Source organism: Chroicocephalus ridibundus, chromosome 5 (assembly GCF_963924245.1).
Source record: "Chroicocephalus ridibundus chromosome 5, bChrRid1.1, whole genome shotgun sequence".
Taxonomy (NCBI): domain Eukaryota; kingdom Metazoa; phylum Chordata; class Aves; order Charadriiformes; family Laridae; genus Chroicocephalus; species Chroicocephalus ridibundus.
In genome coordinates, this window is record NC_086288.1 from 20500890 (window position 1) to 20525269 (window position 24380).

Genomic DNA, 24380 nt, shown 5'->3' on the forward strand with positions numbered 1-24380 from the left:
ATGTATGCTGCTCCCACCCTGGAGGCAGGAGCCCTCCTCTTTTTCCTGAGTTTAGATGCCCATGAGACATGGCCTGGAGACCCACAGTTCAGCCCCCAGCAATCTGGCATTCGACCAGCAGACAAGAACATTCTGGGAGCCTGAAAACTGCATTACTTTTTCATTGACAGTAAAATTCATGGGCGTGTTTTCCAGGGTGCCATTCCAACAGCTGGGGTCAGGTTTTCACAGAGAGTTAAGAATCTATCTGCATACCTGGAAAAGGGGAAGGTTCTCAGAAGCATCATAGACAGACCAGCTCTTGTCACAACCTGAATGACCCCAATATTTTCCTGATCATTTTGAAAGTCTGCCACGAGCTTTCATTGTTAAATCAAAAACATATTTCTCACAAGATCTGTTCCCAAGAGCAGGTGATGACTGCTCCTCTGCAAGCAGGAATGAACGCTGAGAACTTGCGTCTTTTTACATACACTGTGTTAGAGCACTTCATAAGCATGTCTTGGAAGAAGAGGGAGCTGCGGTCTATGGGTAACGTTCAGGTTAAGTACTTCAGTAATCTGCAACCATCTGACATTCACAGACAGAAAAGGCAATGAATTAATTTAATGATTTAAGGATTAGAATGAGTTTGGTTTTGTATCAGACTTGGCTTAAGAAGGATGAGCTGGATTCATTAGAAAATGAAGTTTAATTAATAAGCTACTTCTAGTTAAAATTAGCTAATGAAGTTCGGGGGGGGTGGGGGGTGGGGGGGAGCGGGGACCAAAACACCCCAGAAAGCAGTTTTAAACCAGACTATGTGACAGTGGTTTACAGCTCTGCACTTACAAGACATGAAAACAGAATGAATGTGACAACTGCTCATCTTCACCAATAACTTAGAAACCAGTATTTCTTTGAATTGACGTTTAAATGACAAACTCTGTCCAGACTCCATAGTTTGTTTTTGAGCTGCATCACTTGGATTTATAGCCTGCAAGAGATAGCAAGTGCAGAGTTTACGTGCAGTCCATCACTTTTTCATCCCAACTGGAACAATAAAGCCAGAAAGATACCACATCTCCTTGAACTAAAGATTTCTGCTCCGTCTCTGAGCCTGCACAGATGTTGAAGTATAAGCATAACCCCATTTTGGAAAGAGAGAGCCGAGGCAGCGGCAGGACATCTGCAGAGCAGGGGAGGGGAGCTCTGCAATATTCATAAGCAGCTCCAGAATCGGGATGCTACTGCACCTTCCCTGGCTGTGCCCAGGGCGTGACTGGTGACCGGCATCTCACCCACTGACCTAATTAAAAGGCTTAAGGGTCTGGGGGAAGAAAAAGAAGGGATTTCATATCCAAATACGCTGTAAGCACATGCTCACTTCATAACAGCTCTCAGGAACGTTACAACTACCTTCCTCTTACCTCTCATATTGCACAAGCCACACTACCAAAAACCAACTCAAGTGCTGCTGTTTTGGGCTGTCCTCAAGCAGGGTAGTTGACAATAACTGTAGGTAGTTGACAATAGCTGTAGCATCTCAGAGGTAATGAATGGAGTTTGTCTTTTGCTTTGAGGGCCACATGTCTTTCCAATACAGAGGGGTATGAGAATATCAAGATTAGATGATTCGGTTAGTCCTGTGCCAGGCCGATTCTAGTCTACTGGTCATGAACTGTATTCCTTACCTAAAAGGTAACAGGACTGTACTGCGCACAAGTATCCTTTGTGCAAATACAATTACGCTACCAAGACATACTGGTGAGTATTTCCAGAAGCAGGTTGTTTGGTACCTGCCCATGAAACACTCAGGATAACAGGAGGAGGAAGATGGGAAGATACAACACTGTTTAAGAAACATCCAGTCAACCTTTCCAGCAGTTTGGTACAGTTCATGCATTTGATCGCTGCAAGCAAACATACAGCTTTAATCTACACAGACATGTACAGTGTCTCCCAGAGAGGTGCTATTTGCCATGGCACTAAAACACTTGTCATTAAAGTTTTAATGAAATCTCGTCCACTTCTACTTTTTCCATAAGAAAACCCAACTATTTCATCTTAATTATTCAGAAAGTATAAGTTCTAGACCATGCAGACTCAGTTTACTAAATTTAGGTCATGGACTAACTGACTCTTCATTCCACTTGCCTTCATTTTAGTAACCAGCATTGAGACTGGCAACTCAGCAATCACTGCTGAAGACAGAATGAATGAGAACAAAACTGGGTATTTAAATTTTAATATTCAAATATTTTTTTAAACAAGCCCCAAACCATTAATTATCCAATCCCACATGAACGTGACTGATTATAGGATAATTATCTGAACTCAGTTCCTGCAAACGTAAGCCAAAACATGCTATAGCTACTGTGCTTGCGCCATCTGCACTGTTTAAGTACAAATGCACCCATCTAGCAGGAATACACTGAAAACTCAATTATGAAAATGCCACTTCACCTGTCTTTTCAAATGCACCTAACGTGTAGCTGAGGCAGATAACATGACCAGGGCAGTGCAGAGAGTGGTGCAAGAACAGTGCATTTCAGTAACACCCATTTCTAGTATCCAGAGGAGGCTGCAGCAGCTCAGCATGCTGAAAGCTAGGCAGGATCTTTAAACACAGAGTTCATGGGAATTTGACAGTTCCCCTTCCTTTCATTCTCTACCAAATAACTCATGCTATTTTAAGATAACGGTATCATTAAGGGTAAAATATGAGCAGTTATTTTAAAACACACCAATGCAGCTAAACCGCATCAAGGCTCGCCCCGAAGTCTGGGTCCGACTCTGAAGCAAGGAATTTGCAAACACTGCACAACCCAGTTAAAATAAAAGGGTGAAAATGCAAGACAGCAAAGTACTGGCCAGCTAGCCAAGGTATATTACATATGCAGAGGTTTCCTTGCCTAAATCCGGCTGCTGCTCCAGCACCCTGCGAAAGCTGGGAGCTCCTGTGTGACCTGAAGGCTGAAATCCTCTCTCTTAAAACAAAGCACACTTTAAGAAGCTGTTACACAGCATCAACCCTTGTGAACCAACAAGGAGGCAGGCAAGATGCTGCCGAAACTCAACAGCTCATCTCCCTGGCGGTATCACACCGGGCTGTGACACAACACACACTAGCGTCCGTCTAGGAAACAAATCTGAAGCTTCGAGCTCTCACCTGGCAGGAGCACACGCTGGCAGCAGAGTCAGCGCCGGCACAGGCACCTCTGGCACGACAACCAGTGCCGCTGGGACCGCCACGGGCCACGGCCAGCCCTGCCCGCGCTCCCGCTATCTGCTCGCTGGCGGCAGTCTCTCCCGTGACTCCATCGCCCAGGAATGGCAACCACCTCACCCCTCAGGGCACAGTGCTGCTGAGGGGGCCCGCAAACGTGGGGACGAGACACGCCAGGAGCAGACCCTAAACCTCCCAGGACCAGCTTCCTTCGCGTGGGACCGACCTGGAAGAAGCCCCGCGGGGACAAACGGCGGTCAGGAGAGCTGCTAGAGGGAGACCATGACGCTGGGGCAGAGCCAGGTCGCGCCAGGCACCGCGCGTATGTACGCACAGGCAGAGTTCGCCAGCAAACCCTCCACCCCTCGGTGGGGTTGGATCAAATCCTCCTCAGCCGGCTGGCCGCTCAAAGGCGGGCTATTTTCTTTTACAAGTTAATACAGCTGGCAGAGAGGAATGGTGAGTGCTACTCGCCCAGGCTGTATTTCTTTAAAAACAGAATGCTTAAAACAGAAACTTGTTTCTGTTTTGCTATTGTCATTTGCTAAGTTGCCCAAGATCCTCTAAAATCCCAGAAAAGGCTAGGAAATGAGAAGAGACGATTTAAAAGCTGACGGTCAGGACAGGAATTTATGGAATGAAATCTTTAAGGGCAGGAGCAGATAGAGGCAGCCAGCTAACGCTTTCATGCCCTGTCTCCGACCAGTAAATTCATTTCATGGGCAGATCAAGGCTTACAAGATGATTTAAAATACCTGCTTGTGATCTGGGCTTCTCCATATCAGCTGGGAGTCCTTGGCATAGCTAGCACGCTGCTGTGTCTCATCCTCCTGCCTTTTCCAGCAGACCCCTCTACAATGTCGCAGTTCCCCAGGCCTTACAATCAAGTGGTTTGTTGTAAGAGAACTAAAAATAGTACTGAATTTTTTGCTGAAGCACTTGCTTGAGTGAACATAGTGCCAGTCAGCCCATGCGTTACTGAGCTGTACAGACCTTTAATATTAAATATAGCCCAGATCCTCCTCAAAATATGGCCATTGACTTTTTTTCAAAAGTCATTGTTTCTTTTTTCTTCTTTTTTTTGAAAGACAGCACAAAATAAATCCTGTTTCTGACCGCTAAAAGGACGAAATGAGTGGAGTTGTTTTAAGAATATCCTCAGGGAAAGAGTGAGTCACTTAAACTGCTTTTATGATTAAAGATCCCTGGAGGAAGTGTATCTCCTTAGTAGCCTCTGAACTGTTCAGAGATCCATATACCCCCCTGAAAACCAAATTTTCACGTTGTTGGGTTTTTCAGTTTTGTGTTGTTTGATTTTGAACACCTGCTTCCAAGGACTTGTGGCATTTTAAAAGCCTGGTAAAACCACAGTCATTCTCCTGGTAGTTGCTTCAGCTGTGAAGTAGGCACCAGAGGGTGCCTGCCAGCAAGCCAGGATTTCTGAACCACAGAGAGTTAAGTCTTACTACTGCCGGTGGACATTACTTTGTAAAAGCATCTAGAAATCCAGACTATCACATAATATACACCAGCGAGATGGTGGTATCTATAACTTTAGTCTGTGCGACAGCGAGTCACTATATGACTATATTTAGTGACTTTGTAAGTCAGGATAAATCTGCAATAAAATTATTTCTTCGCCTCAACAAATAAACTGCCACTGCCAGAGTAGTTTTCCAGAAGTAGCTCTCGGGGCTAGAGTAGCACGGTACAGAGATACATGTTTACATATTTACATACATAAACACACATCCCCACATAGAGAAAGAGAAATCTATAGATACATATATTTTAAAGGAAGATTTTTGGGATGGAAGTAAACACTAAGAAGTTGGAGAGTTACTGGGACTATCAAGGAGACACACTGTTTTTTGTTGGTCTCTCAGATTTTTCATAGGAAGAAGCTGAAACCAGAAAAACCAAGGTGGTTATGGGGCCTGTTTGGCTGTTAATGTAAAATTGTCTCCCACATTTTTGTCTCCCCTCATACGTCTCTGAACATTGCTTTGTTTTTATTTGTTTTGCAGTAGAACTGCAACATTTTTGCCCTTGTGAAAGGGCTGGCAAATTCCTCCTACTCCTTTCTATTGCTGACAAAACACGCTGCAAGGCAGCGTATAACATCTACATAGCAGCAGAGGTAGCCACAAACGTAACAGCATCTTCACTCCTGCTCCACTCCCCAGCTATTATTTATAGAGAGAAAGAGCACTAATGGAGCACAAAGTTCTCACTAATTTAGCCTCACTTTGCCATCTGTCACTTCCCATGAGTTCATCCTAATGAGAAAATACTTCAAAACACATTTGAGGACCAGCTGCACCCAGTGAAATCACCAGAGGAGAGGAATATTCCCCTTCCAATATATCACACCTGCATGCTACACAGCAGCTCCTTCCCCTACTGAAATCAAGGGGAATGTTGCCAGTAACATGAACGCAGCCCTGGGTCACAGCCTCTTGCAGTCACGTAGAGCAAGTTATCTCACTCAATATTATTTTTCTCAATAATTCACAACTCTCTACCCAGTCAGAGGGGCAACGAGGGAGCTAAAAACATTACCCATCACCCATGCCTAACCAGCCAGCCTTCTGCAGCTGCTTCTCCTGCAGCATGTTCATCTATGGAGTGATCATAGAATACGAGGTTGTAGGGGACCTCAGGGATCATCTGGTACAACCTTTCTTGGCAAAAGCATGATCTAGCCAAGATGGCCCAGCACCCTGTCCAGCTGAATCTTACAAGTGTCCAATGTTGGGGAATCCACCGCTTCCCTGGGAGATTATTCCAATGGCTGATTGTTCTCCCTGTGAAAAATCTTCCTCTTGTGTCCAATCGGAATCTCCCCAGGAATAACTTGTACCCATTACCCCTCATCTTTTCCATGTGACTCCTTGTAAAAAGGGAGTCTCCATCTTCTATGTAGCCACCCTTTAAATTCTGGAATGTGGTGATAAGGTCTCCCCTAAGCCTTGTTTTCTCAAGGCTGAACAAACCCAGTTCTCTCAGCCTTTCCTCATATGGCAGGCTTCACAGTCCTTTGATCACCTTGGTGGCCCTCCTCTGGACCCTGTCCAGCCTGTCCACATCTTTTTTTGTACAGCAGGGACCAAAACTGAACACAGTATTCCAGGTGTGGCCTGACAAGCCCTGAGTAAAGTGGGATAATGACTTCTTTGTCTCTGCTGCTGATGCCCTTGGTGATGCAACCCAGCATCAAGTTAGCCAGGGTAGGTTTAGACTGGATATTAAGAAAAATTTTTACATTGAAAGGGTTATCAAGCATTGGAATAGGCTTCCCGGGGAAGAGGTGGAATTGTCATCACTGGAGGTATTTAAAAGACGGGTAGATGATATGGTTTAGTGATGGGTTTTGTCAGTGTTAGGTTGATGGTTGGACTTGATGATCTTAAAGGTCCCTTCCAACCTAGACAATTCTATGATTCTATGATCCTGTTGGCTTTCTTTGCTGCAGCAGCACACTGTTCACTCATATTGAGCTTGTTGTCCAGCAGCACCCCTAGCTCCCTTTCCACAGAGCTGCTCCTCAACTGAGTAGATCACAGCCTGTGCGTCACTCCTGGATTACGTTTTCCCAGGTGCAAGACTTTACACTTGTCCTTGTTGAACTTCATAAGGTTCTTGTTAGCCCACTCTTCCAGCCTATCCAGGTCTTCCTACAGGTGGACAGGGTGGCCACTTCCCCACTCAGTTTGGTGTCATTGGCAAACTTTGTCAGAGTACACTTGATCCCATCATCCAGATCACTTATGAAGATACTAAACAGTGTTGGGCCCAGTATCAGTCCCTGGAGGACCCCACTTGTGACAGGTTGCCAGTTTGAAAAAGGAGCTATTTACCACCGCCCTCTGGGTGCAGCCTGTCAGACAGTTCCCCACCCACCGCACAGACCGCTTGTCTAGACCATAGTGCATCAGTTTCTCTAGGAGGAGGCTGTGGGGAACTGTATCAAAAGCTTTCGGCAAATCCAGGTAGACAATGTACACCGCTCGCCCCACATCAACCAAGCAGGTTACTTTGTTGTAGAAGGCAATCAGGTTTGTCAGGTACGATTTGCACTTGGTGAATCCATGCCGGCTTTTCCTAATCATGTGCTTCGTTTGACTTGTGAAAGCCCCCCAGCAGGATTCATTCCATAACTTTCCCAGGCACTGAAGTAAAACTGATGGGCCTGTAATTTCCTGGATCCTCCTTTAAGCTCTCCTTGTAGATGGGGATGACATTAGCCTTCTTCCAGTCTTCTGGGATGTCCCCTGGTCTCCATGACTTCTCAATAATTATGGATAGTGTCCTTACAACAAGATCAGCCAGCTCTCTTAACACCCTTGGGTGGATATTGTCAGGGCCCATCGATTTGCAGGGGTCGAGCTCCTGTAATAGATCACATACCAACTCTTCCTTCACAGGCAGTGGGTCTGTGTGTTTGCATTAACCTGGATTTTTGTTCCCAAGGCCTGGGGCTCCAAGAGTGCTGGTAAACGCAGAGATGAAGGAAGTGTTGAGAACCTCTGCCTTTTCGGCGTCGTTGGTGACTAATTCACCTCTCCTGTTAAACAGTGGGCCAATGATGTAAGCATTCAACAGGCAGACACTGCCTAAGCAGTCAGACATTGGCTGACACTACGCAGGGAAAGAAGAGTGGAAATAAAGGACGGTGGTTGCCAAGATTGAGAGAAGTTCACTACTGAACTTGCAACGAGATTGCTACTGCCACTGCCTTGCAGGGAGCTGAACCACATCACAGCAAGTATGCAGCATCAGTCACTGGAAATGCCGAGGTTAAACCTCTCTGTCCTCCTGAGAAAATTCCTTCTGAACATCCACCTAAATCCCTCAGAGAATGGTGGTACCATATAGTGGTGGGTCAGACTACAAGATGAATTTGGCTGGGAGCCAGCCCGCAAGACTACCAAGAATACCCTGGAAAACAGTTGTCGTTTTTTAACTGAGACAAAACCTCTAAAGCTTCGTGCTGTAGGATTCCTCATTACAAGTCGGGGTTAGCCTGAATCCTCTCTGTTACCACACCTAAGCAAATCAGCAGGGCTTGGGAGAGCACTGAAGAAGCCCAGAGAAAAGCCATGATGCAAGCCTGCAGAGCTCTCTGGCCACTTGCTCTGCCCAGGCCTCAAAGGTGAAGACTCTGAATGCACACAACTAATGCTTAAAACCTATTCAGTGACCAAATCACAACCTTGAGCCTTCACACTGTGCAAATGCAAAACAGTGAGTTACACTTAGGCTTCCTTAGCATTTTTGAAGGGTAGGCTTTTAAAAGCACAGGAGTTATGGCTCCTGATCAAGCACGGCAATTCAAGAAGAAAATAAACACCATTTCTGTGTGTGAATGGTGAATTATACATTTCAACTAAGCAAGTCAATAGCCTCGCAAGGTGCACTACATCAAAGATCAGGCTCTCAGCTTCTGAGTTCCCTCAGTAAAAATTACACTGTAAATAGCCTTCTACCTTCCCCGCAGTTCATGGAAAAGGCAAGAAATCTCTCTCTGTTCCCTTTGTTGCCTCACACATCTGCTCTCTGTTGCACCAGGGAATATTTAGAGCAAACTTTTGAAAACAGCACATGTTACTGTGTCTGCCCCAGCACTGTCCACAACACTGTGGGGCTGCATTCCTGAAGTTTTTGGACATGGGTTGACACCAGGCTGCCCGGGCAGGGAGCAGCTGTGTGTGTAGGTGGGCAGGGAACAAGGGGAGGGATCGGGTGGTGGGAAACTTATCAACTTTGCTGCCTGCTAATGTCATGATCCCAAATGTGGCTCCCTGCATCCAGATTGTTTAACAAGTTTTCCTCTCCTGCTGGCTGGCCAAGATGAGGGGGACTGCTTTGCCAGACATTTTGCTTTCTTCCTCACTACCATCACCAGCAATAAATTACGTTTCTTACCTGGTGAAACAAACTGCTTAGTAATTTCTGCTCTGCCTCTATGATCCGAGGCCTGCCGCTTAAAGTATTTGCTTCACATTTCCAACATCCCAATGAAATGATCCTTCGTTATTACTGGAGAGACTGTAACTGAGCACACCGGGATTATTTTTAATACTTCATGTGACTTCAGAAACCTGTTTTTTTCATAGTGCATGCTTAAATGGGACTCGAGCCCCGTCATCCCTTCAGTTTTAGTAGTTCGTTAGGCAGGAGCGTTTTCAGGGGTGCCGGCTGGGCTACACTCATGTGAAAAGGCAGCAACACCCAGAAATGTGAATTGTAAGGATCACATGCTAATGTAAATTTAGCTGTCCAGCATATCTCTTGTGTTTTATGACATATGTTTAATAATATGCTCACATATATATTAAAGAATGACATATGAAGGAAGACAGCTAAGCAGTGTGGGTACTCACAGAATACTACTGAGTGGAATCTTTAAAATACCCATCAATCCCCAACTGCTAAGGGAATTTAGTGTGATAAGAACACTTTGCGTTCTTTGTTAAAAGCTCCTAGAAAACGTAGGGATGTCCAGATTTGGGTCTGCCCTCCACATTATCAGCAAGTCTCTCATTGTCAATAAAATAATCTCTATTGAAAGTAAAGCTGCCAGCTTGGCCCTCAAAATTACTAAAAACAGCATTACGATGATAGGCATCACCAGACGTTCCTATGAGAAGCTGAACTGTTCTTTCAATTACTCTGCTAGATAAAACTGTGCTATACACGTTCCATAGGTAGGTGAAAAGTCAGTCACATGCAAAACCATAACTACAAACCAAAGGACATATCAAGAGGGAGATGAGATTAGAATCACAGAAAATGAGAATCGGGCACAAAAATTATTTCCTGTGAGATCCAGATGCACCATCTGGTTTTTCATATGCTAATACGGGAATAAATCTTCCCGAGTGTGTTCCTCCATTTCCTTCCAACTTCACTGCAGTCCAAATCCAAGTCGGCTGATATGTAAGAAATGAGCCTTTTTCCTCATGTTTGTGCGTTTGGGGTTTGAGATGGTTATATTCATGCAGCCTGCGGGGATGCCCAAATACCGCTGAATATGACATGCTGGTATCTTCTCATGGAAGCTCCTGTCAGCTGTATCATGTGAAGGGCTCTCAGCTGCACAACTGTGTAACTTGCCCAATTACATTTTTGGCTGCTGTTCTGCCTTGCAGCTCAGAGAAACCCTCTCCAGAAGCTAGGTCACAAGAAGGAATTGCCAAAATATGCTACTTTTCAAAGAGCTTACTCCTAAGGGGAACAGGAGAGAGAACAGGAGACAGTGTTATAGCAGGTCTGGAAAAAAACATGAGGAAAAAAATATTGTGCTGTTGTAATCCATAAGGACAACATCTTTCCTGTCTTCCTCTTAGATCCGTTTGTTGTATATGAAATGCACAGGTTCATAAACACAAACTTATATGCAAATTGCACTTCAGACATTAACTCACTTTCAGTTTTGATGCTTGGGAAAGTATGGTGTTTGTGTGATACATCTGTCTTCTTGACATAAGCAAACACCAGCTGTTATTTGCTTGGTTTAAAAAAAAATGAGTAAACAAAATTTTATTAATTAAATGTGGAATTCAGAAAGCTTAGATGTGGATTCAAAACTTATTACACAATCACGTCAACTTTGAGTCAATGGGAGCACATGAAACAAGACGGATATGCCAATATATTCTCTGTAGTAGTAACTTGGCACTTTATTTACATGCGTCATTAACATTCTTGTCTGACGTAACCAAGTATGGACTTTGCTATCTCATGTGCCTAAGCAAAATGAAGTCATATATACACTGTGAAGTGGCCATATGCTGGTTCCACCTGTGTCTCCCTCTGCATCACGGTGAAATGCTGGTGACAGCACTGTCTTGGTTTCAAATCCAGAGAGGAAATCAGAAAATAAGCAGAGGTTCTGAAGATGGACATGGTTTTGAGGTTTCACCATGAAAAATAACCCTCTAGCTGGGCCAGAAAAGCACATTACTTGCTCTTACGTGGAAAACAAAACTCTTTGCCTTTGGGAAACACAGACAGCACATCCTGCAAGTCACAGGGTTTGTTTCCCAGCAATTTTTCCAACAGCTCAGTGACATGTGCCACCAGGGTGGTACAGTTCATCTGATATATCTCAGTTATGAATCCAGCTCTTTAAAGCTGTTCTGTCCTGGGTCATCAGTTCAAACACGGCCCTGGTCTGAAATGATTGAAACCTGCCATAGCCTGACACCTGCGAAGCAGCTCCGCTGAAATGAGACAGTAGTTTTGCTCCCATTGCTGCTGGAGAAGCATCACCATAAAAATGACTGTAATCAGTAGCACCTCTGATACCCAGCTCAATAAAAGAGGCCATGGGCAGGGCACACGTGGAGGATGGACTCTGATTTTGTCCTATGATTTCTTCTTGTTCTGGACAGAAAGGCTTATGGAAGAAGAGACATACTGAATCTCTGCTCTCTTAAAACTTATGGATATTCTTTCTGTTACCTGCCAAATCTCTGGCACACTTGGCAATACTATCATTTTTGCTGGGCTATGCTAAATTAGATGCTGATAACCACTGTTTTGCTGAGAGGGTGAAAACACGCTTCCTCTAAAGTGCTTTGTCTTTTTAAATCATCTGTGGGACCTTCAAAGGTCCTACAGAAAACTGTGACTTACAGCTAATTTATAAAATATTAATAATACATAAATCACACAGTTTTCCTAAATTACAGCATCGATCCCAGAAGAAACCTGTCTTATCCTGTGTAACTTTGTCTCTGTCAGGGGATCAAACGCTGTTCCTTTCCCATTAGGGCATGGAGTATGCGAGCTTGTATTTATTTCAAAGATTCCAGGAGAGGAGAGCAGCGACAGGGAAGAATTAGCTGTGCACCACCATTTCCCAACACAACACACACAGACACATTAGCTGCAACTTGACAGCTAGAATCAGTAGGTTATTCCAAAAACATGGACTCAACAGCAAGCAGGAACATAAAGCTAAATTTCTGTATTTCGCATTGCTCTGAGAAAGGGCCAAAGGAAAACACAGCAAGAAGGCAGAAATCTCGCTTCTGTCCACAAAAGTGGCACAAAAAAAGTGGCACAAAAAATTCTGTCCACAAAAATAGGCAGAGACAGAAGAAGAATACTGAATACTCGTTTTCCATATCCCTCATAGGTAAATCCTAAAATCATAAGGTTCTTCTGGGTATTAACTACAGTCTTCTGGGGACTAAGACAAGAGAACAGTTATTCCTATGGCTAATGCTAATAAAATATGTTTGAGAATGGAGTTAGATAAACATAAACAGATGATTCCTCTAGGCTACAGTAAGCGGATACATATTTTTATCCCCTTTCCATAGCAAAATGAATGTAATGAGGCAACAGTGAAATATCTAAAACAGACCTGAGAGAGGCAGCTCCAGGAACAGAAATGTCACGCATTCATTCCCTAGCCATCGCAACTACTCACTCCACCACTGCTGCTCCATTGTTAATTAGGCTAAAAATAATAAATTACATATTTGCTCTGCCCAGGGAAGAGATGCCCTCAGCTGACACCTCCCTGTTCCGCAGTGAACACAGAGGGATAGCTGTGATCTTATTTCCAATTTGGCTTGCTCAGCTGCAGTGTGGGGTGGGCATCCCTGAGGAATCCCAGAATTTACCACTCCAAAGAGCCTCCTACCTGAATGGCCCGTTTTTGCTGGCAGTTGGAGCTGAGCTGTCACACTTGCTGCACAACTTTTAGCAGCCACTCAGAACCCCCTAATTTCTTGGTCAGTTCAGGCTAGAGAAGAAAGAAGTTAAGAGTATCTTCCAAAGGGCAGGATCAAAACACGCTGAGAGCAGAGCCCTGTCAGAAGACATCTAGGCTTGTTGCCAGCACTTTGTGAAGGATCTATTTTACACACAGACAGAGGCTTGGGGATAGATTCACAGCTCCAATGATATTTATGGTCTTTTTACTTTGACAGGGCTCATTAGAGCCTCCCACCACGCTGTGCTTCCCTGACCTGTGCAGCAGGTTCACTGCAACCCTGACCCCTGTGGACATGAACACAAGATGCAGTTTTGCTTCCTCCTTTGGGAAACAAGAACGTGACTTTTTATACTGTAATCACCCCCGAAACAATTCAATATACTTACAAGCTCAGCATGGTCTTACACTATTTGGATAACCTTTTCCTTTACTTCCCTCAATTGCACACTTTTCTAAGGAGATAAAGCACGATTTCTTTTCCCTTTCGCCCCAAACATGTAATCCTTATGGAGTGCCAAGAAGCTGAAACACCCTGAAGGCTGCTATATCGTCACCTGTGTCTATTACAAGCATGTTGGGTATTTTAAGGAACGATGCAAAATCAAACCCAACTCTTTGTTAAGGAGGATCATTCTCCCTATGTGACATGCACATACACACACAATCCACAACCACGAGCACCCACAAAGCCTTGGCTCAGGTACTCTATACGTCTATAACCTACACACTATCACACCAAGAGACATAACTGATTAATATCATTTGGAAACAGCTAGTACTGTTTCGCTGAAAGTGAAAAATAATGAAGAGTTTTCCAGCCACTGCAGTTCAGTAAGGGCAACCGTCAGACACAGCACGACACACGGGGTATGTTATGTCCTGTAAAAATCCTTTAAATAATTTCAACTGGAGTAAGAGTACTTCAAAAGCATACATGAATTTCTCATTAACACTACAAATGCAGCATGTTCCAAACTGCAGATGTGCATTCGCTATCAGAAGCATAGATTTCCCTTATTTTGTGTATCCTTCTCTACCTCCTTCCTTGGCTTTATACCTATGTCTGGTAGCACATGACTTCTTCATTTGATGTTCATATTGCTTTCTTTTTAAAGCCTATCCAGACAAAATGTGTACACAGGCAGGGCCTATTACAGCCAGACTAACAGCACTTAGAAAACCTCCGTGTCCTTCCATGTACTAGATGAGCCACAGTCCTGCATCATCAGGATTTACAAACACACCTGACTTAGTTGACATCCTTCCTTCAAACAAACTGAAACAGCTCAACAAATTCCTGCGGTTACAGGGATTACACAAAAACTGAGACGAAAAACAGTGCAAGTCATAGGTACCTACCAGGAAGATTGCTACCTCTTGGATAAAAGAGACCTGGCTGATCAAAGACAACCTAGTTACTGTGTTTTGAAGAAACAGGATACATAAAAACTAAAGTAAAAATTATTTTTACCAAGTGCCATTATCAGGGAAGAGAGAGAGTCTGAAACTGTTTTCCTGCACTCCACCCAGACTACTAGATTTTATCCATAGCCTCCCATGCAGTTGTTCAGACCTTTAAATCTCTTCCAAGTCCTGACAAATCCTTTCCTTTAGATTCCTGCAACAGTTGGGACACCATCCTGCAGCTGAAAAGGCAGGAAGCAGGCAGCATTTTGCGACAGCACCTTTTAGCATCAGCTCATATATTGCAGCAGAAAGAAGACGATCTCACTCAGAGATAAGAGCGTTGGCAGAGAGATAATTAGTTACCTGAGCTTAAATAGGTCAATACCAATATCGCAGTACCCAAAAGACTTCATCTGTTCATGAGCTACTTCAGGTTCGTATAAGGGAGAGCCCAATTCAAGTAATACACCACCCACAATACGCTTGCTACTTCAGCAGAAACAGACTTGTTGCCTGAAAAGACTGGATCAGCACATCTCAAAAACTTAAATAAAATTGATTCTGGATTAAAATTATCAATTGATTTCCCTCTTGGCCTTCCTGGGAATTGAACCTGTCATTAAAGTGTATAAAGATTTCATCTGAACCTATCTCGGGCCTTTTATTTATAGCCTCATCTCATCATATTAAACACCCTGCTTCAACCTATTACAAGTTTAAGGGATGACAAATACTAAAGTATAAACTGAATGCACTCAGTGTATTATGCATTTAAAGCATTGCAAAATTTTACTTGTCAATTTCCACATGAATTAAGAGCAATCTGCTCTTGAGCTGACTGTTTTGTACGAACCCAGAGACGCTGCTAGCAGGGAATACACATATGAACAAGGTGGTTTTTTACTAATATCCGATTCACGGCTGTTCTGGCCTATCTGAAACCCTCACCAATAGTGGCTGTACCAGTGGACAGCCAAGTGTCTGCACAGCAACAGCCTCACAGGCGGCTCCTGCGCAGCCTCCCATACTACACTGCCAATTAAAAAGCAGTCTCTTGTCGGCAGTAGCTCCTCCAGCGTCAGACTTTGCCTCCTCCACCAGCCACACCGTTCTTCTACCCTGAGGAACGGGAGCAGCCAGCCAAGACACAGCGTCAGCAACATGACCTCGGTCAAGGCACATCTTAATGTTTCTTAATCTGTGGCCAATGCTGACTATCTATCGACTGAGGCTTAGTTACAGTAAATAAAAAAATTTCTTATATCTTGTACTACAGTAGCAGTTGTGGCTAGCACCAGAGAGTGACCTAATAGCAAAACCAAAATCGTAAAAGAAAAAATAAACAGCTCAGAAATGCGGTGCTGCAACGTACGTCTTGTTACACATACCTTGGCTGAGTAACCCCAGTGCTCTCGGGTTGGTGCATCTTCCTGAGAATAACTCAGGCATCGCTGAAGTGTACCCTAAATCTAAGAAGCTGTGGCGAGAATTGCAAATATAACCCACCCAGATGGCATGATCTTATCAAAGTTTAACATGCCAATCTGCTCATTTAATTAAAACCCTTTCCTCTCCATGGTTAATGGCAGGTCTGTACAGCAGAAATGGCACCAGAACAGATGTTCATAAATTTGTTAAAGCTGCAGGATGATTGCTCTGACTACAGTGTCTTTTGAAGGACTACTCTATTTACATTCCTACTGATCTCTCACGTCAAATCTGGTAAATATTACCTCTCCTTTGGCTGCTTTATAGGACAGCATAAGCCAGGTTTCTTGGTGAAAGTCATTTGCTTTGAGAAAACACCAGGTGATTATAGGCAACCGTTTTTAAGATTTCAGGACTAAAACCTCTAATGCTGAAAAGCATGCCTTAATTTTAAATAGGCTTCTCTCCACATTTTCGTTCATCTTGTCTGTTCAGGATTCCCATGAGAAACTGCAGTCACAAGTTAAGGCAGGAAAAAGAACTTGGAGATCGACTTGGCTAAGACAAAGGAAGGCCTGTACCATAATCCACATTTTGGTATCATCAGGAGTGTCCATGGCAAAGTGAGATCTGCAGGTGTACAGAAGAGTCTCGCCGTGCACCCTGGCATCCAAACCAGAGGCTCAACCTGTGCATGATCAAGCCGTTCTGTGCAGAGCAGGTCAGGACAAGTGAGGGCAGAGGTGCCAGCAAGCTTTTGCCCCAGGGACTGAACCACATTGACAAAACTTTTTGAAACATTTGCCTGACAAAAAGCAATCCCGTTACCAATGAAGGCAAAATAATCGCCAGCAATGTCAAAGAGATGACACAACTGTTTAAAGCAAATGTGACCCTCCACTCTGTTTATGGAGCAGGTCATCTGAATTGGTGTAAGAAAATACTACATTTTGATAGTGTAACATTTTATTTTCTAGCTAGGAAAGTTACACTTCCAAAGATAAAAATATGCAATGTATCACAGTGAACAGTTTAATCTCAAAGTACTGTTCAGAGAGCCAGAGGCACACAGGAATGCTGCAGGGTCAGCGACACAATGAAGAAGGGCAAGGGGCTTTCAAAAGAAGCAGTCGGGGCTGTCAAGTTGCAAAGGAGGGACTGTGCAGAAGTGCTATCCTCTCTTACCAGAGACCTGCCTGTTTGAACAAAGACCGTTCCAGGCTGAGTAAGCGAATTTTCTTATTTCTGTGATTCTCTGCAAAGGCTCTTTGAATCTGAGATGCTCCAAGACAATGAGAACAACTATAGTTTATGAAAGCAATGTTAACAGAGATATTACCTGTCTTCCGTAAGAATTGTTCAGAGAGCTTTTCAAACTCAGTAACTGTCACTTCAGTTTATCATTACACAAATTAAAGCAATTAGGTAGTTAAGTGGCTCACTTGATTTCAAGTGAATATTAAAAGATAAGAAGAGGCTGATAAACAACCTGGGTCCACACTAAGGTGCTTTATAAGCTGTAAATGTGAAGTTACACTTCATAGCACTAGGGAAGTTCTAAAAAGAAGAGGAACAAAATCTTAATAGGATCTGAAAGGATCTTCAGCATCTTTTAACATCATTGATCCTGCAAAACCCTTTTATAAAATTACTGTACAACTTGTCTTTTTCATTTTACACCCACTTGGAGCATCCCATTGGCCACACTTAGCTGGAAACCAGCAAATGCCAAGTCATTTGACATTATCTAAGCATGGACTTACACAGAACCGCTGAATGAGCAGATGAGAACCTTCCTTCTGAAGGTGCTCTCACACTTGGGTTTTAAGATATTCTTTATCATCAGCTGCCTTGACTTGTCCCTAGCCTCCCTTCCCTGCAGCAGGTGGGGTTTGCCATGCCCACAACGCAACAAAAGAGGACATAAACTATTAGTTCATACAAGCAAACATATAATGGATATCTTTAGGAGCTAGAAAAGATTTCTTTTCAGCCCAGGAAAGAGTTTCATCTTGAGGGAGCCTGGAGATAAGCAGTTTGCAGGCAGGTGGATTAAAACGTAAAAAGGCAGGACTCAAAGGCTGGTCCAATCCTGCTCTGTTGCTATAAGGGAGCAAGTCAGTGCTCCAGTCGTAGGCTGGGGATTCACAGGCAACTGGTTACTCTGTCATCATCGATCCCCTAATTGTGCCCTCTACGCACAGTAATTTTTTCCTCCTCAAAGCTAATGCACTAAGGGCCAGTATAAAGGAAAAGAACATGGAGTAAGTTCCCGGATGAATTAGGAACTGGTTATTGTCTATGCATAATTTCACCAGCAATAATTCATTCCTTATTAAGCACTTAGCTACTTTAAGACAAAATCCAGCTGTACTCAGCTCTTAGAGAAGACGGAGTACATTTTTGCAAAAGAATAGGAGATAATGCTGAAATGCCCACAACTCTCTTAAGACAGCTGGTAAATTATTCCTTCATTTTCAAATTTACTGTACACAACTGTGTACTTCTGTCTCAGAAAACTAAGACCCTGTGCAATCACTTATTTTCTACTTGCTTCTAAACGTAAAAGGGTATAAATGTTTCATAAACCATAAATGTTTCAAGAAAAAGATAAATGTTGAGCAATTACAAATATAATCTTCCTCCATTTTAATGTGATATCTATTTGCACTGAGGACCAATGATCACTTGAAACATTATGCATCTGCAATCAGGAGCATGGTTCCCAGTTTTGCTCCCTCTATAGTCTGTTCTTTCAAAAACATTCTAAAGCTATTGTTTGTTAACAAACTTAAAGATAATTCTTCTAAGTAGATGTGTGTCCAGTTGTCCTAGCTCTGATGTAGGGATGACCGTCTGAATAAATGTCTGCTAATGGAGGAATGACCCTTGCTGGGAAATAGCTGAGCAGTAATTTCTTTGGATAATGTACAGAGTACATAACTGGGATTAATAAAGGAAGATGTGAGTGTAGGGAAGCATATCTTACAGTGCACTCTTCTTGGATCATCGTTGCGTTATTTTGATCTTGTACAGGATAAGCAAATGCCTTGTGAAAGGGTTCTACCATACCCCTATAGCTCTAAAACCCATCTGTATCTTCCCCCAAAACACTCCCAGATGCAGGCGATGAACACACCGCTGTTGGTCTGAGGAGTGCTGAGCCTCATGAAGGAGACACGGAAGGGCAGGTGCCCCAAACGCATGTGCAAGGAGGGACTGCAGGCTCTGCTCCCGAAAGCTGGGAGAGGAAAAGCACCTTGTTAAGTGTGGAATGGGCAACACGGTAGTCCAGCGGCAGTCCACGTACCCTGATGCTGCCGGCCCCCACCTCGCTGATACACCCTCACTGCTTCCCCACTATTATCTTGTGCAACTCATTACTTGTAGGGTGACCCACAGAGCTGGTCCTGCTTTGCCACACAGCTAAGTGACCCGCTGCTGGAGATCCCTCCCAGGCCTGCAATTATCAAGACATCTGAACTACCACCTGCTTTGTGCTGGACAAGAGAAGGAAATATAATACATTCACAGGCTTGATACTAATTTTGTTTTTTCACTACTTCAGTGGGTATTTAGCCAATTGATATTAGTAAGGGGCTTTTTTGTTAATTGGAAAGTCATTCAAATGCTTTCTTCACCTCTGGGAAAAAGATTTCCGGTGAGAGTTTTAGAAAGCTCAAGCTGATCTTATTTGCTTTAAGGGAGAAGGAAAAAAAAAAAAGAAAAATTGATACAGGACAGAGTAACCTCTCAGGGACATCTTGTTTTACTTCATAGAAAGAACAAGCATATCCCCACACCACTGTGTTTCTCTGAAAGAAGTCAGGCCAATTTTCCTAAGTTTTTCCTTTCTTTGGTACATAGGTCTTGGTCTGGAGGAGCAAGACATGTATTGAACTTTGGGTTTTGGAGACTGTTCAGCAGTAGAGCGATCTGAGCCACTAGGCTACTGCATCTTCAGTATATATATCTATATGCAGCAATGTGAATGTGAAGAGATAATCTAAATTACCATCTATCATGTTATTAAAATAACCCCTGGCAAAGTTACTTTTTCCATTAAAAATAATGTCTGGTATGATTAAAAAACCCACTGAAATATCATTTAGCTGTTCACAATTCCTATTGTCACTTACACTTGCTTTTCTTCAAATTTAGCCACTGAAGCTTAGTGAAGGCAGTCGGCTCCCTTACAGCACGGCGTCAGCACGCTCCGGTTGCACACAGTGGCCATGAGAATTTCACAACTGCAAATTTCTCCACTATGACTTTTGAAAGGCCTATAGCAATATTTTTACTCATGCAAAATTTTGAAGAAGAACACACCCTTCTATTGCAAACAAAGTAACAAAACACAAACTGTGTTTGAGATGACATTGTCCTTCCAATCTAAGTGATAAATTCCTCAGAAAAAAGAATATTGCTCGCAGATGGGATAGTAGAGTTCTACCAAAAAAAAGGTAAAAAAAAAATAAATAGAAAACTTTCAAGGGAAGGTAGAAGATGGAAAACAGTTAAGGAAGCGTTCCCGAATCACTCAGGATTTATTATGATGTAAGGTTCATTACTTTCACAGATGCTATTTTTGATAGCTTGAATACCACGATTCAGCAATTTTAGTGGAAAGAATTCGTAATAAGCCGTGGGAACTGCTGGATTTGCAGCAATTAAACATAGGCATGGGAAAAGACATTATGCTATGTGGTGACAGGGAGTTCATGGTATTGTGCTAATCAAAGTGTTGCTAATATTATGCTTAAAATGAACATTTTTTGTTGAGCCTCTAGCAAAGGGAAGACATTTGAGGGCAAAAAAGTCACCTCCTTCCCTCTTTGGAGAGGTGTGCACCTCTGGGGTTTTGTCCCTAAAAAAATATTTGTGTCAAATGCCCATCATAACTTGTAACTCAATTTTCTTATTATTATTTTTTAATTTAAAGCAGCATAAGTTTCTGATTTTCCCAGAACATTTCTGCTAAGGGAAGGTTAAAACATCTCTTGAGATCTGAACATTTGCTCTTAATGGTTTGAAGCAAAGCTAGTGCCAGCTGCTGATCACTCCAACTATTGCCATTTTGTCCAGTGGCTTAACTGGAACTTACAGCATTTCTTACCAGGAATACAAGATGCCTGTGCTAACTTTCAAAACACTGCACAAGGACAACAGCAGCAGCAGGGAATAGAGGATGGCACAGGTTTTTGAATCAGAAAAAAAACCAAAAAGAGTACTATTATGCTAAGTTCTCTACACGGTATGTATCCTGGTGGGCCAACATAACGAGAAAACAGTGATCAGGCAAAGCCTCCCAAGAAGGGGAAGGAACAATAGGAGAGCGCCCTAGTTTTCATGTGCGTATGCAATAACCCATTCTGATCTACAAATATCTGATTAGCTGACACGACAACAAGCTCTGTGTTCTCTAGCTGGTATTTATGACTGAAGTTTAACGAACTAGCACTGAACCAAAAACAAGAATAGGGGAAAAAACAAAAACATAACATAAAAACATAGGAAGAAAAATCAAATTAAGCGTAGTTGCAATTTCCAAATCACTAGGTCATGATGAGTAGGAAATTAGATTAATATGTGGTTGTGCAAAGGTTAAGGAGTGGGACTTCTCTTCCCACACTTGAAGGGAAAAAAAAGAAAATGAAAAGATTTTTCGAGGTCAGGGTTTGTTTACAGTTATTAGGATTGAAAGTCTAGGGCTTATGGGAAGTATGCGTCTCCAAGTGGATAGCTTCCGCTTTTTTTTGGACCAGTTTAGGATGGCCTGCCATGGCAGCATGCATGACAACTCCAGAGCTGAAGCAGTTCTGGGAACAGACATGCCAGAGGGGAGAGCATGCCACTGTCCCTGGCCTGCTCTGTGTCTTCATTACTTTGGAAAACTACAAAATTTATTTCATACACATACAAGAAGATGTACTCAGGTTTTTGGTGACTGGCTTTCAGTCTCGTGCTCTGTAACGCCATCACAAACAGAGGTTCATGCACGTTGCAACTACATTGGTGCAGCCAGCTGCTTTCTCAGCAGAGATTTCCAGAGTGGAGACCCCCCCACCCCAGTTCCCCTGTACTCATACTAAGTTTGCAGCCAGGTATGTCGAGGGTGGTCAGCCGGCTGCTGCGAGGGGATAGGGAAAGCACTGACAAAGGGCTTAGAAACCAGGATTCTCTTTTCCTAAGAGGGAACTTACCAACTGAAAAAATTAACAACTTCCTAAGCATAATTATTACTGACACAACCTCCCAGACATGTGCTAGGCATTGCTCCTCTTCAGAATCCCCTTTTATGCTCATGTCCTAATTAGAATGGGAGTTTATAGGCGCATTTACAGAGACAGTGTAGTATAAAGCACAAACTCTCCCCTTCTCAGAGGAATGTATTTTTAGTTCTGCTGTTTTTCCCTACAAAAGGACAGAAGGCCAGCCCTACATGGAGATTGCTCCCTGCCATGGCAGCTGTACCCTGGAACAATTTGACCGTCCCAAGCAGACAACGCTCAGGGACCTCTGTGACCTCAAATGAAGTTTCCAAATACCATGACCCATATGAGAAGTGCTACAGGCCACAAGGAAAATACTCCTTAACATATTGAGCACTGATTACTCTATCCCCAGGGATTCCTTGTCATATAAGCCCATGCTGTCCTGCTGGGAGCTCACGTCGCGTTCACAAAATCAGAGCCTATGCATTGGTGGTAATGCTAATCTGTAATGTCTCATCTGGTTAATAAGACCAAAATATCCCCCCTTCTTTTCCCAAAATGCAGCCAAGAGGAGGTAAAGCAGTCAAAACTGCACACACTCCTTTCTCCTGACCTCTAAGGCAGACACACGCACGCAGCTACAGCAGTTCCTGGAGGGAGTGAAGGGAGAGCGCTGCCTGTGGCATTCCCAGATAGCTCAGAAACATTCATCACGTTATTACCCAGAAACCGGTTTCCGTCTCGGGCCCAGGGCTGACTCACGCACCTCAGCTCAAGCTTTATGAACTACACAAGTCTGTGGCATTCGCCTACAAGTAGCCTTCTGCAAGACTGTGCAGGCACGTTAATACTGTCTGTCAGGAAGATTCTGCAGGTCTTTGGGCATCAGTGGGTCTCAAAAAGCTATTGCCACTGACGATCAGGTACCGGCCAGCCCCGATCATAAAAACTCAGCCGAACCTTGATGACTGACTTCCCAACAAAATCTGGTCCTTGTCTGATATTCTACTTAAGAAAAAAAAGCGCAGCACTCAAATAGACAAAGGTAGATGTGCACTGTATAAAGTTCCACTGACAACACAGTTTGCTCTTTTAAAGTTTCACTTGATTGTCTTCAGTTTTACCCAGGGAGGAACGGAAAGGTCCTTGTAGCTCTGGCAACAAGCTCTTAGTACACAAAGTTATGTTGTACCTAAGTAAAATATGAAAGCGTTTCCTCAAAAAAAAAAACCATCCCACTGTTAATTCTTCACAACAGGTGACTGGATACTGTGAGAATGACTTAGTTGATGTTCACCAGCAACTCATGGAAAAAAATATTCGATTAGTTTTTATGTTAGACCACAGTAAATCCTTTTGACACAATGCAGAATAAAGAGGATACTTCCATAGGTTTAGCAAGATTTAGCCAAGGAAAAATTCCTAGATACTGCACACACAGAAGGATATTTTGCTGTGCAAGGGCAGCCTCAAAAAAGGCTCAGTTTGTCCAGTGCGAAAACTGGAAAATTATTTCTGGGTGTGATAACCGTGCTAATCATCATTATCAGCATTTGGAACCACGCGTCATGCGCACTAGAGGAATTATTAAGTGGTGTCCAAACCAGACTTCTTTTCTGCATACGTTTCACTTCATGAGAAAACGCAGCATGCAGATTGCAAGGGGGAGTCAAGCAACAGACTACAGGAAAGACCAGGTGTAGAGAGAGGAACATGAATGCCTGAGCAAAAGGCAGGCAGCAGTACAAAGAAGCTACAACATTATTACATATGTGGTCGTCCTAACAGAACATAAACCCACGTGATACGCTCACTGTGCTTGCTCAGCATATTTCCAAACAGTCACTGTCCCCTGACAGCGTGATTTTGTCCTTCAGCAAGAAATTTGGGAAACACTCCCTGTAGTGAATATTTCCATCTACTCACTCACGACTGGAGAACTGCTCTACTAACTCTACAAGTTCAGTGTCGAAACTTGCTCTGAGTATGTCTTCAAGGAATCACGTCAATTTGCTGACAGGGTAAAGCATCCAGCCACTGAAGTAGATTACCCTGCTTGGTCCTTAAAGCTCTGAAAGCCTCTGAGAATTGTGGCCTTGACATCAAGAAGCGCTGTGCACCGTGCTTGGACACCCCTCTTTTGTACAGGCATTACACAGCTCCCTTTCTGACTCCAATTGTACACTCCAGCGGAGGCCACGTGCTGACTGCGCTTCAGACTGCATTCCTCAGCTCCCAGACCATTCTGTTTGTTTTTCATCAGAAGCAACAGCCTAAAGCAATGGGAGCTGTGGGAATTAGCTGCAGTGTGTGAAAACACCATTTACAGTACTTCAGTGTTCAGGCCTCTCAGACAATATAAATTCCTCCCATACGGATGCCTGTT

The 24380-nt window shown here is 43.3% G+C and overlaps 1 protein-coding gene across 5 annotated transcripts in view; it reads right to left on the reverse strand.

Annotated features, from left to right (window-relative positions):
- ARHGAP24 (Rho GTPase activating protein 24) overlaps positions 1-24380 on the reverse strand; it is a 229403-nt gene that overhangs the window by 87284 nt on the left and 117739 nt on the right. Inside the window, exon 1 of one of the 5 annotated variants that reach the window (XM_063335820.1) lies at positions 3964-4115. The exons of 2 other annotated variants lie outside the window; for them this stretch is intronic. In XM_063335820.1, the coding sequence (XP_063191890.1) occupies positions 3964-3988 (25 nt within the window). In that variant the 5' untranslated portion in view covers positions 3989-4115. Of the gene's footprint in view, positions 1-3151; positions 3346-3434; positions 3604-3963; positions 4116-24380 lie in introns of those variants that run through there. 2 more of the 5 variants (XM_063335823.1, XM_063335822.1) reach the window with 2 other exon arrangements.